The sequence below is a fragment of the Grampus griseus genome (assembly GCF_964374135.1).
Source record: "Grampus griseus genome assembly, chromosome: 4".
NCBI lineage: Eukaryota > Metazoa > Chordata > Mammalia > Artiodactyla > Delphinidae > Grampus > Grampus griseus.
The window spans coordinates 46,114,962-46,128,998 of NC_138997.1; the positions used below are offsets into that span (position 1 = coordinate 46,114,962).

A 14,037-nucleotide genomic window follows, 5' to 3' on the forward strand; every position below is an offset into this window, starting at 1 on the left:
GATGGAGGGAGAAGGAGGTGAAGCTGCCACCACCTAAGCTATATTGCTGGAGAGGCAAGCCAAATGGAGGCGTCTTCAGGGGCCGTTTAATAGCCTGGGCTATACTGCTGAAGAAAGAGGTTATGTGGAGAAGGCTTGTGATGCCATTTTGGGCATCCAGTCCAGTAAAGCCTTCAGATGACTCTAGCCCCAGTCACTATCTTATTGTAACAGAGAAAAATCACTATTTAACAAACTTCAGTGGGAGAGTTAGATATTAATTTGCAGATCAAGTAACTTAAGTCCACACTTTATATCAGGCAATAATTCATAGTTTGAAACAATCAACTACGGAATATCTATATTTTATAGAAATAAACAGACATCAGTATTTTATAAAAATGGAAAACTTCTAAACCATTAAAAGCAAAAAACTAAGATAAAAAGAAAACAATGAGCCTGATATGAAATATATGCGAGAATGTAGGGTCAATGAAACTCTCATTCATTGCTGGTAGAAGGATAAATGGTACAACTTCTTAAACTGAATACATACACACTCTATGAACCAGCAATTCTACTCCTAGTGATACAATCAAAATGTCCATCAACTGGATATATACCTTACGGTGAGTCATACAACAGAATACTATAAAAGCAATTGAACAAACCACTCCTGCACACATGACATGGATGAATCTCACAAATATAATATTTAGAGAAAGGAATAAGACACTAAATAGAACATACTGTGTAATGCCATTTATATAGTTCAAAATGACAAAACTCACCAAGGATACAAGTTACCTTTGGGGAAGAAGTGAAGGGTACTGTCATGCCACTGACACTTGGTTAAAATTCACTGAGCCACACTGGTGCACTCTTCTATACATATACATTTTTTTCCCTGTATACAGGTTGTATTATTTAGCTAGAGCTGTGTACCAAATACCACAGACTGAGTGGCTCAAGCAACAGAAATTTACTTTCTCATAATTCTGGAGACTGGAAGCCCAAGATCAAGGAGTCAGCAGGGTTGGTTTCTTCTGAAACCTCTCTCCTTTGCTTGCTGATGGCCATCTCCTCCCTGTGTCTTCACATGGTCTTCTCTGTACATCTCTGTGTCCTAATCTCTTCTTATAAGGACACCAGTCACAATGGATTAGGGACCATCCTAATGACCTCATTTTAACTTAACTACCTCTTTAAAAATCCTATCTCTAAGTAAAGTCACATTCTGAGGTACTGGCAGAACTTCAACATATGAATTTGGGGCGACACTATTCAGCACATATAACGTGTTATACTTCAAAAAATTGTGTAAGAAACATGCAAGAAATGAAGGCAACAAAATAGAAAAAGCAGGTATTTTAACTGAAAATGGATTAAATCTTCCTATTCAAAATCTGTAAAGAAATGACATGTATTTATAAAGTCAACACCCTGACTCCACTTGACAAGTCATCCTGAAAAGGTTGAAGATGGAGATATTAAGCCAACACAAACTGTCAATAAGTAAAAAAGCTGAAATAAGCACTGATCTCAGGCGTCCAGTTTCACATGTTAAATGAATGAAAGTAAATACAAATGACAAGAGAATTGGGAAACTGGTACATCTATATACTAAAGAAGGCATTACAAAATTAGTCCAATCTTTCTGACAAGCGAACTGTTAAAATGTTACAAAAGAGATAAAAATGTTTGTAACCTCTGTCTCTAAACTTCCAAAGAAGAAAAATATCCCAAGAAAGTAAAATCTCTGAAAAAATAAGAGTACTTGTTGTACTACTGAACCAAGGGAAACAACTACAATGCCCAGCACTGAGAAAAAAACAGGCTACAAATACCAAGAACCATTTTTAAAATGTATAAACTACATAGATACCAGGAAATGTTAATATAAAATAAGATAAATGATATTGTTTATTGACAAGAGTCAGATTAGATATAGGTGTATATGCGTGTGTATGTGTTTGTGAATGTTCTCATGTCACTCCCTTGGGTGAAATCCTTCAATGTATCCTCACCACACAGGGATTTACAAGGCCGTTCATCCTCTGGATCCTGCTACATTTCTAGCCTCATTTCTCACCACTCCCCCATTATCACGCTACCCTTCGCCCTTACCAAAGTTCTTGCAGTTTTTGCAGTTTCTAAAACTTAGCACACTTTTTCATGCCTCCTGCTCAGAATGCTTCCCTGCCGCCCACCTTCCCCTAGTAACTAATTCCAACCAAATCTCCTTCTGGACCTAACTCAAACTGTGTTTGAGGCCATGAGCCAAAGTTGGGACCTTCCCTGCACCTCCAGTCATTGTGTACAATCCTTTATCATACCACTTCTTCCACGGTAATTGCTAATTGACATGCTGCTCTCTTTCACTCAGCTGTGAGCTCTTTGAGGGCAGAGACTGATGATTGTTCATATTTGTGTCCTAGCACGATCATAATAAAAGCCTGATGAATGAAATAATGATAAACAGTAAATGGAGGGTTTCAAGAACATGGATTTTTTTTTCTTGTAAAGTTACTTAAAGTTACTTAGATAAGCCATCTGCATGTAAATCGCTTTAACATGGATATGTTAAACAAAAATATTTTCTTTCAAGTTAGGCAGCAGCTTCTTAATAACTATGGTTACATTTTATCAGACTATAAGCTGACTTGCCAAAAGTCATAGAGCAAAAATGTGTTACTGCCAGCATTCAGCTGCAGCTGTCCTTTAAATGATGTACTGACATTCCCTCTCAGGACAGTTTCTTCACATATTTAATCCACTCCATAAACTTTAGATTAAAAAATCATAAACCAGGAGGCCAGATATTAAGATCAGTAAAGGAAGAACTTGCTCCTTTCTCTTCGTTACCTGAGACACAGACAGGACATGAACGCCACTCCACCCCTCACACCCCTCCAGCTATGATGTGCTTCTAGGCAACTTCCCGTACTGTAATACTTTGGAAGGAAGGAATGACTCCCTGCATGGGGAGAAAAGAGCAAAGAAGAAAAATCAGAATGCTAAGTAGGGGCTTCTGAGGCTTTCAAGAAATAAAGTCTTTTCAAGTCAGCATCCTTTAATTCTATCAATAGCTGCTGAGAGGAGGGGAAGTCCACAAGGCAAGAAATTCAAACAGGCCTGGGGGTTTCACTATGAGAGAAACTTACTTCCCCTTTCAAAGTAAAAGGGAAGACTCAGATTTTCACGGCAGCAGGGTCACGCTGTGTATATAATCAAAGAGACAGCACTGGCCCCATAACCAAACAGACGAAAGAGGGAGGCAGGCGAGCGCATGTGAAAACAGAACCCTGCTCTGCCCGGGAGGGTGACATCAGCATTTAATGCCTCCGGGACAGGAGGCAGATGAGGTTAAAACTCCATCCAAAGGGAAACGCAATTATCTGTTAGTTTCCCTGGGGCTTCTAATCCCTGGCTTCCTTCCCAAGGCTGTGAGAACTGCCCGCAGTGTCCTCTCCCCAGGTTTCTGTTTCCCCTAAATGCCCCATCTAGTCATAAACGCCCCTTCAGTCGTAAACGTGTTTTCTCTCAGCCTTGTCTAGACAATTTCCAATAGGAGGCCTGGGAAACAAGCGAGGAACGCGCCTCATCTGAGGGCGTCGGCCCCAGCCTTCAGGCCCAAGGGCCAAACCTGCTCCGCGCCGCCTAATGAGGCGCAGCCCGACCACTCGGCCGGCCTCTATCCTGCTGGCAACCGGAGGAAGTTCGCCACCTCCGGATAAAAAAAGTAAGACTGTACCTCGAGTGACTCCTAAATGACCCCAGCACCTCCTCCTCTCGTTCGGTAGACTTCCGTCCCAGTCACCGCGACCCAAGGCCGAACGACCCTCCTAGACCTGGCCCGGCGGCCTCCGCCCCAATGACCCGGCCCCTCCGAGGCTAACAGTCCCGCCGGCCTCAGCCCAAGCCTCGCGTGGAAGCTGCAAACCGGACTCCACTCCCGGCGTCCTTCGGGGAAACGCCACCCCCTCGGGTTGGGAGGTGAGGGTCGAGGGGACACGCAGGAGGCAGAAGGGAGAGATCCCGAGGCGCACAGACACTACCTTTCTTCTCGACGTGCTTCATGGTGGGAGTGGCGCAGGTAGCGTAAACACCAGCAGGGCCACCAGCGGAGCAAGATGCTCCGGCTGCGACGGCAGCTTCCCCACCGAAGGTTCTGTAAACTGACTGGCTGGGCATGCGCCGTGTGCTTACACCTGATGAGCCCAGAAGCGCGCAGGGCGGAGCCAGGCCGGGGGCCTCGGTTCCCTCACTGGTTCCCTGCGCACGTGTTAACTGTAGGCCTACTGATGCGCACGTGTTAACTGTAGGCCTACTGATGCGCACGTGTTAACTGTAGGCCTACTGATGCGCACGTGTTAACTGTGCGCCTACTGAGTGCCAGGCACTGCGCTCAGCACTGCGCGCCGGCATGGACCCTCACAAGCCTTCCCTGTTCTAGTGGTGGAAGGAGATGTTCACCGTAAGATAGCAGATAACGTAACATTGCCTTGCATGTCCTTTGAATGAGGAGAGGCGCATAGTGCCATGAAATCACATGGTGGGGGACCTGACCAAGTCTGGGGATCAGGGAAGTCTCCCCAGGGGAAATGCTAACCTGGAAATCTAAGGTGGGTAAATTACTAAGCAGTAGGATAGGGAGGCAGATTAGGCACAGCATTCCAGGCAGGGAATAGACGAGCAAAAGGAGTGTGATGGGAAGAAGCATTGCCCCTCTGAGGAACTGAAGGAGGAAAAGCAGAGTTGGTGGAGCAGAGAGTTATGCAAGAAGAGACTTGAAAGGTGGGCAAGGGCAGACCATTCTAGGCCTTGTTCTTTTTATTTATTTTTTTCTTTTTGCGGTACGCGGGCCTCTCAGTGTTGTGGCCTCTCCCATTGCGGAGCACAGGCTCCGGACGCGCAGGCTCAGCGGCCATGGCTCACGGGCCTAGCCGCTCCGCGGCATGTAAGGAATCTTCCCGGACCGGGGCATGAACCCGTGTCCCCTGCATCGGCAGGCGGACTCCCAACCACTGCGCCACCAGGGAAGCCCTAGGCCTTGTTCTTTATCCTAAGAAGGTTCCATCTAACTCTCTTTGCTAGAAAAAATGGTCACTAGCTCTATGGTGTTGTGCAGTTGAAATTGCTTGTTGCCATTAATTTCACCAACCTGTGAGGTTAGTAATAGTTTTCTCAGCTGAGGGAACTGAGGGTCATAGAAGTTAAGTATTTGGCACACAGATGTTAAGTAGTAAGGCTGGGACCTGAACCCAGCTCCACCCTACCCATGGTCACAGTCATTACCAAAAATTAAACATAAACAAATGAATAAGCTGTGTCAAAGATCACCACAAGTTTTCTTCAAAAAGAATTCTTAATATTGTATTTAAACATAATAATCCATCTAGAAACCAGTCCAAAAATGTGCATTGTGTAACAGAAAATGCTAGTATCTGTTCCCCTCCTACTCTACAGCGTGCATTCTCAATGCGGGGGAGGAAGGATTGCCCTGAAGGGGACAGAAAATTGGTTCCTTCGGGGGCTAAAAAATCTTAGATATTACAATGACTTATGGTCCACCAAAGTTCAACCCTACCCAACAAAATTTTATTTCTTAATTAATTTTTCTCTTTAAGAAGAAATTAAATTAAGATTTATGTTAATTTAAATTTGATCTAATTTATCTCAGGAGAAGCAATTATGAAAAAAAAGTTTGAGAAACACTGTTCTACAGTATTGGAACCCTCAAATTTTAGTGGATCAACCAGAATAAAGATCACATTTCTTAACTTTCCCTGCAGCTAGCTGTGGCCATGTGAATAAATTCTTGTCCGGGGTATGGACAAGTGATAAGTGAAGAAATGAGAGGCATGCCCTTTTTCTGCCTTCCCACCAAGCTGTACTTTGAAAGTGGACATGGTGGCAAGCCCCCGTTGGCCACATGCATGAGGGCAGCAATGTAGAGATGGTGATAAAGCAACAAGATAGAAGGAGACTGGGAGACCTCATGGAGATCTCAGAACCACCGTATAAGCCCTAGTCACCTGCCTCTGTTCGGGGAAACACACGTTTATCTAGTTAGCCACTATTAATTTGGATTTTCATTACATGCAACTGATCCCTTACTCTTATTATATTTTACTGTGGTAAAACACATGTAGCATCAAATTTACCCTCTGAACCATTTCTAAATATGCAGTTCAGTAGTGTTAAGTATATTCACATTATTGTATAACACATCTCTAGAACTTTTTCATCTTGCAACACTGAAACCCTAAACCCACTAAAGATTAATTTCATCTCACCCTTTCCCCCAGCCCTTGACACCCACCTTTCTACTTTCTGTTTCTAAGATTTGACTTTAGATACTTCCTGTGACTATTTGTTCTTTTGTGACTGGTTTATTTCTCTGAGCATAATATTCTCAAGCTTCATCCATGTTGTAGCATGTGACAAGATTTCCTTCTTTTTTAAGGCTGCATAATATTACATTGCATGTATATACAACGTTTTCTTTATCCATTCATCTGTCAATGGACATTTGGGTTGCTTCATTTCTTAGCTATTGTGAACAATGCTGCCATGAACATGGGTGTGCAAATATCTCTTTGAGATCCTGCTTTGAATTCTTTTGAACATATTCCCAGAAGTGGGATTGTTGGATCATATGGTAATTCTATTTTTAATTTTTGAGAACCCTCTAATTTTTTAAGGAACCTCTATATTGTTTTCCATAATGGCTGCATCATTTTACATTCCCACCAACAGTGCACAAGGGTTCCAACTTTTCCACATCCTCACCAACACTTGTTATTTTCTGGGGTTTTTTTTTTTTTCGCTGTACGTGGGCCTCTCATTGTTGTGGCCTCTCCCATTACGGAGCACAGGCTCTGGACGCGCAGGCTCAGCGGCCATGGCTCACGGGCCCAGCCGCTCCGCGGCATGTGGGGTCTTCCCGGACCGGGGCACGAACCCGTGTCCCCTGCATCGGCAGGCGGACTCTCAACCACTGCGCCACCAGGGAAGCCCCTATTTTCTGTTTTTTGATAGTGGCATCCTGGTGTGTATGAGGTGATAACTTGTGGGAAGCAGTCAGCCATCAGAGCAGGCTGCGGACATGCCAGGCATGCTGCCGCTGCTCGAAGGGACTGTCCCTACTTGTTCCCCTCCTTGTTCCATTCCATGGGAGATAAATTACCAGGGTCCAGAGATCAGAAAGAATGTAAAATGAGACAAGCAAAGCTGTCTCCCCCCTGCACTTGCAGGTTATTTTTGATGATTCTGGGTTTATGGGTTTTCTCCCAGGGAAGTTAACCTTGAGCCGAGACAGTCTTCAGATAATGTAAACCACCGTCTGGCAACCTTCCCTTTTCTAGTCTATATAATCTGCAGCTGTAGCACAATAAAATTTGCCTTGCAACCAGCAGTAGCCTTGGTCCTGCTGACCCCATTTGTCGATGCTATTTCAGGTCCTTACCCCTTCCCTTCTGGCTCTGATTGGTTTGATTGGTTTGATCTTCTTCGTTCAGCTGGTCTTCAGCAATAACCCATTGTGGTTTTGATTTGCATTTCCCTAACAATTAGTGACGTTGAACTTTTTTCATGTGCTTATTGCCCATTTGTATATCTTCTTTAGAGGAATGTGTATTCGAGTCTGCCCATTTTTTAATCAGGTTATTTGGATTTTGTTGTTGTAGAAGTTCCATATAATATTAACTCCTTATCAGATATATGTTTTGCTCCCATTCCATAGGTTGCTTTTTCACTGTTGATTGTTTTCTTTGATACACAGAAGTTTTAAAGTTTGAGGTAGTACCCATTGTCTATTTTCAACTGATCCATTATTCTATCTATTTAAAAAAATAATAATCTGTAGTAGCAATGACATAAAAAACAAAAAGAGCCTACCACAGTAGGAAATGACCTAGTCCCTGAATTAATTAAGATGCCTTTTAATGTATTTTGATTGTTTAAGATTGTTGGGTAAGCAATATAAGAAAAAATAAATGTGGCCATATATTATACATAAAGATATTCTACAAATAGTAAGAAAATTTGAAGAGTGTTTTACTTATCTGGACTTTAATATTTCCCATCTGGAAACCACATCTCCAGCCCTTCTTGTATGATGTTATTATATTATTATATAACTTATTCTTCATCCAGGTGAGCAGCTGTTAGTGTGCTAAAGGCTGCCAGTGATGATGGTTTCACATCTCTTATGATAAACTACCCATTTATGTGAAATGGAAACATATAAATCATGCAGAAATTCCCTTGGATCAGAGAGTAGGGTTTCCCCCAGCACAATTAAGTTTGTGGTCAGTTTAGCTGGATCAGCTAAGACAACCAGCCAATCAGATTTTAGGAGGGAAACGGATTTCCTAAATAAATATGATTTCCAAGAGCATGTTCTCTAAAGAATTTCTCAGGCTTAGAATCAAATACAGGAGTGACTCAGTAGAACAAATACAGGAGTGACTCAGTAGAACAAATACAGGACCAACTCCATTCTACCACTATGAAGAAAAGTGGCGTTCCTCTCCTTTTGGGTATCATCTTCCTGACTCTGATTGGAGTTCAAGGTAAGGGATTCTGAGTTATATTGGGTTAGTAAAGTCAGAGATGTGAACTGCTAGGAAAGTCTCTTGATTTGCCAGTAAAGGTAACTGCTTTGTGTGCATCAGAAAGTGATGTGAGTCAGTTGTTGTCAGTTATCCAAAGTTCATATCTTGGACCTGCCAAGTCAAATACAAGTCTTCTCAGTCCACGTATGTGAATTCCTGGCACAGAGTAAGTGTTCAATAAATGTTTGTTGAACTGGGTGATAATGAGATGGAAGACTTTGTCTCCTAAATTATTTTTGTCACCCTGACAGTGTTTCTTGATAAGTATGTCTGTGGTTGACAAATTAAGTATCCAATAATCAGAGAGGTTGTCCCTAATCTGTTTACTTACTTCCTTTGTTATTTGGGGCAAATTAATGAACTTTTCTAGACTTCAGTTTCCTCAGCTGTAAAATGGAAATTTTATAGTTATGCTTTTTCTACCTACTATACAATGTATGGCATATAGGAAGTACTGAGTAAATGTATGTTGAATAAATGAAAAAATTAAGGAATGAAGACAGTGTATTTTAAAGAATTTTCAAAAGTTTAAAGTACTACTGAAAACCAAGGCAGTGGGAAAGATCAGGATGGTGGTGGTAATTAGTTATTGTAAGTGGAGCTTTTTGTTGAAACGAGTACCAACTCCATTTCACTAAGGTCAGATAAAAAATGGCTTTGGGATTTGCTTGAGATACTATGGTCTGCATAGCACACACAAATTAGGTATCTGTGTATCTGACCTGTGATAGACATTTATTGAATATTATAAAAATCCCTTTTCCTAAGGTTGTAAAATATGGTAGTTAAGAGTAATGCCTTTGGACCCAAAGAAACCTGTGCTGAGACCCTGCACTTGTCCCCTAAAAGCTGAAAGGCTTTGTTTTTTACTTAACTTCTCTGAACCTTGGATTCTTTATCTATAAACCGGAGATAACACCTACTCAAAATCTCGTGGTAATGATTAACAGACACTCAGTAAGTGATAGTAATAATCATGACTAAGTCAAATGTATCATTTGGGTGGATCGCCTAAATTGAGACATTGCTCTAAATCGATGTTTTCTACCTCTCTTTCCCCCTTAGGAACTCCAACAATGAGGAATGGACGCTGTTCCTGCATCAACACCAGCCCAGGGACGATCCATTCAAAATCCTTAAAGGACCTTAAACAATTTGCCCCAAGCCCTTCTTGTGAGAAAACTGAAATCATGTAAGTAAAAACTCATCCAACACATAGGCTCCAGCAATAAGTTTAGTGTGAGTATTACCCTCAGAATACTTGCCCATTCAGACACTTAAAATGCAGATAGTTGCCCCTCCATAAATGCAGTCTACTTCTTCCTTTTCTTCTAAAACAACAAGCAATATCTGGTAGAGGTTAGGAACCAAAGATGACATGTTCATTGTAGAAAATGTTTAATGTAAATGACCCAAAAGAAGAAATTAAAAATCGTCTGTAATCCTACCATTCAGTGATAGGTAGTGTTAATCTCTCTGCATATAGTCTTCCAAATCTCCCTCATTGGCTTTGTGTGTACATATATAGACGCTATATATATATATTTATACACACAATATATGTACCCAAAAATAAAATCATACACTACATACTGTTTTGTAATCTGCTTTTACATTAACACTATATAATGAACATTTCCTGTCAGTAAATCTTCTGTAATAACATCATTTTCTCCTAATAATGTCAATTTTAATGGCCAAATTTTATTCTATCATGTGGACATACCATAATCTATATGACCAACACCTAAATGTAGGTTATTTCCAATTTTTTTGCTATTGAAAACAAACTGCTATTGTAGCAATATTGTGTCTTTAATTCTTTCCTATTAGTAATACCTTTCTAGAGATTAGAATTGCTAGATTAAAGGATATGCCTATTGTAAGTTTTTTGAAACCTAAATCAAGGATGATGTATAGAATGACTACTCTTATTCTTAGATTAGACAGAAATTAAAGAAAATAGTCTTTAAATTGTTCCTGGAGAGTCTGATGTAATTTTAAAAATTCAACCAGTCTGTTAATCTTGTCTTAAGAAAACATTTTATTTATGTTTTAAGTTGTTTCACTAGAAAATTTAGCAAAATTCATGCTCCTTTTCATTGTTTTGGGGGAAAAGAAAGTAGATATATTGGCAACTTGTCTATTTTATATTTTCACTTAAACCTAAATAGCGTTTTCCATCATAACAGAACCAATATTATCTTTAGATTTAACTTTCTCCTATTGCATATACCTGTTGGATTTTTTTAACTTAGAGTTATGTGCTATCCTAGAAATGTATCTAAGTCCCCTCAGTCACTTAAAAAATGAAAAGGCAGGAAAAAGACTGGAAGTCTCAGATGCTTATAGTGATGACACAAGCACATTTTTAATTGGGGAATTGAATTCTGTGGATAAGATGAAGCATTTAAATTATTAAAAGTAAAAAGAAAAATCTTGTTGCTATTTCTTTGGTAGTGCTACAATGAAGAATGGGGCTCAAACCTGTCTAAACCCAAATTCAACAGATGTGAAAGAATTGATTAAAGAGTGGGAGAAACAGGTTGGTGAAAAAAAGGAACAAAATTTTCTTTCTTTTAGAAATTAACTTTGGAAAACAAAGAATCATGTAGTTCCTTTAAGGATACGTTCTTCATTCATGTTATTGTGCTCCTATTTTTTCGTAGAATGATGTCATCACCTTGAGGTGTAATGATAGTCCTGCTTACAGTATCACTCGTCTATCTCTCCCACTAGAATGTGTGTTCCATGAGGGTAGGCAGCTTGTCTTTCTTATCCAATACAATAAATGCGTATTGAGTGGTAGACAGTGAGGATAGAAAGGATATAAGGTAGGGAATTCCATGGTGGTCCAGTGGTTAGGACTTGGCACTTTCACTGCCAGGGCCCGGGTTCAATCCCTGGTTGGAGAACTATCGCATGGCACAACCAAAAACAGAAAAAAAGGTAATAAGATAAAGTCCCTTCCTTCTGTAGCAAATTTGCTAACAATTAATTATAGTACAATGTGAAAAATATAAAATAAATATATGTACAAGAATCTTGAAGATAACAGAAGAAGGAGTAATTAACTTTGCCAGAGGTGTAATTAACTTTGCCAGAGGACAGGAAGAAAGGGTTAAGGAAGACTTTTTATATCAGGTGACATTTGATTTGGGTCTTGAAGGATAAGTAGTTCACCAGGAGGGTAAGGACAGCATGAAAAAAACGACTAGAATCATGAGAGAGCTCACTGTGCTCCAGGAACCTCGGGTAATGTGGCTGGAGTTTGTGCGGAGCGAGTGAAGGGATTGAGATAGAAAAGTAGACCAGGAAAGGGGGAAGAATCCTGCATGGTGTGCTAAAGGGTTAAGTTTGAAGAGGGCCACAGAATATGTAGTTGGGCACTTGGTTCTGGACTCTGACAGACTAGCAGTTCTGCCACATACTAGCTGTGCAACTTTGGGCAAGTCACCCGCTCCGAGCCTCAGTCTCCTCATCTGTAAACATTGGATGATAACAGTACCAACCTCAGAAAACTATAGTTGGGACAGGTGGGTCATAAGCAAGATTGCAGTGGGGGTAGTAATGAGCCCAGAAAATGGACAGAAGAGAACCAGTCAGAAGGCTACTGCCTCCTCATCAAAGTGAGTGAAATAGAATCAAAAAGAGCCCCTCTGAGACTGAAGCAACTTTAAACCGGTTCTGAGGATAAAGAAAGACCACAGTCTGGAGAGTCCAAATATAATATAAGGAAGGAAAAATGGTAAGATAGAGAAACATTACCCTTTTTTTTCTGTCTCCTCACAGGTCAACCAAAAAAAAAAGCAAAAAAAAGGGAGAAAATATAAAAAAACCAAGAAAGTTCCAAAAGTTAAAAAATCTCTACATCCTCCTCAAAAGAAGACTGCATGAGCTACCATTTTACCAGCAAGTATTTTGTGTTAAAAAGTTTCTTTTTAACTATACTGAAATAATTCCAAAAACGGATGGCATCTTAATACATAAGCTTGTTGATTTGAACTAGAAAATTTAAAGCATTAGTTTGAAATTGTAATTAAAGGTAGAAAGTTGCTTTTAAAATCCAGCTGTGAAGAATTGTTAGAGGCTAGAGTTTGTCTTTGTTCTTCCACCTCTGACCAGCTGAATTTCATCATGCTTAAGCCCACAATCTCCGTAACGCCCACATCTGGACAAATGTCCTCACAACCGCATCCCACACACAACAGCTGCCTGCGAGAACAGCTGTAGGCTTCCCAGGACTTCAGAGAATATCCTGAGGCACACGTCAGCTGGCCCCAGCCTGGGAGCATGCTGGTAAGCGGAGCAGTTTGGAATCGAGCTGGACCTCACCAAGCTGCCATGGCCGCCAGCATCTGTATTTGAATCTGCCTGTGGGCCTCTCATACAATGCATCTGAGATATCCGTGCCGTGTATAACTGTACCATTTACATATACATGTACACTCTCTAAGCAAATAATTAAGTGCAAAGCAGTATTGACATATGTACCCTGTAGTCTGAAATATTTTCTTTGTTAAAAGACAATGCTATCAATAAATGCACCACTGATCAGAAAACAAGTCTTGATTTTTTAATGTCTCAGACATGTACCTCAACTATTGCACGTGTAACGGTAATTCTCATGTGTCCTTATTCATTTGGTTTCATCTCAAATAAAGTGTAATTGAGATAAAGACATGGAAGCTCTTTAAAGTGCTCTTTGGAGACATAAAAAAACTTCAGCATAAAATTTGACAATACCTTATAACAACATTGACTTACAAGAGTTTATGCGGTATGCAATTTATTTCCTAATCCTCAAGGGCAATGCTATTCCAATAAGAATATACCCAGGAGACCAAAAATGTCCTGACTCTTTTCCATAACCTAAAAATATATATGTTTAAATATTATAAAGCCTCAAGTAGTTATGGAGACCCAAACATAGGATAAGTTATTCCAGAGTCCAGAAAACTTGGGCTGGAGGTATGATGCAGTATGGAGTCTCTAAGAAGGTTGGGAGTGGACAGAGAATACCAGCCTTGTACATTTGAGATACACTTGAGAGGCCAGATATGTGTGATATTTGAGCAGGTAGCAGCTGCTGATGGTGAACATGACAAAGCCCACAAGGACCTTAACCTGAGACACAGCAGTATGCTGTGGAGAGAGCTAAGATTCTGGCTTCTGAGATATCTGAGTTAAGATCAATCCCACCACTTATTAGCTGTGTGACCTTGGTTCAAGCACACTTTTTAACCTCCCTGTACACCAAGTTCCTCCTCCAGGATTGCTGTGAGGAACAGGCCCAGCATAGATCTTGGTGCACAGCAAGTCCTCAGGGTCGGTCCCAGCCTCCCCCGACCATTTACCTCTGCTGCACTTTCTTCGCAACAGAGGGTGTTTCACATCTCATACACACAGAGAAATGTTTCCAGGACTGAGAAAATAG

The 14,037-nt window shown here is 40.8% G+C and overlaps 1 protein-coding gene across 1 annotated transcript; it reads left to right on the forward strand.

The window, feature by feature from the left end:
- The first annotated feature begins 8,411 nt into the window (after positions 1 to 8,411).
- Positions 8,412 to 13,159, forward strand: CXCL9 (C-X-C motif chemokine ligand 9). The gene is made up of 4 exons (XM_082652961.1): positions 8,412 to 8,558; positions 9,666 to 9,792; positions 11,061 to 11,145; positions 12,393 to 13,159. Exons 1-4 carry the CDS (start codon positions 8,495 to 8,497, stop codon positions 12,495 to 12,497), a joined length of 381 nt encoding a protein of 126 aa, XP_082509087.1. The 5' UTR covers positions 8,412 to 8,494; the 3' UTR covers positions 12,498 to 13,159.
- Positions 13,160 to 14,037: the final 878 nt, after the last annotated feature.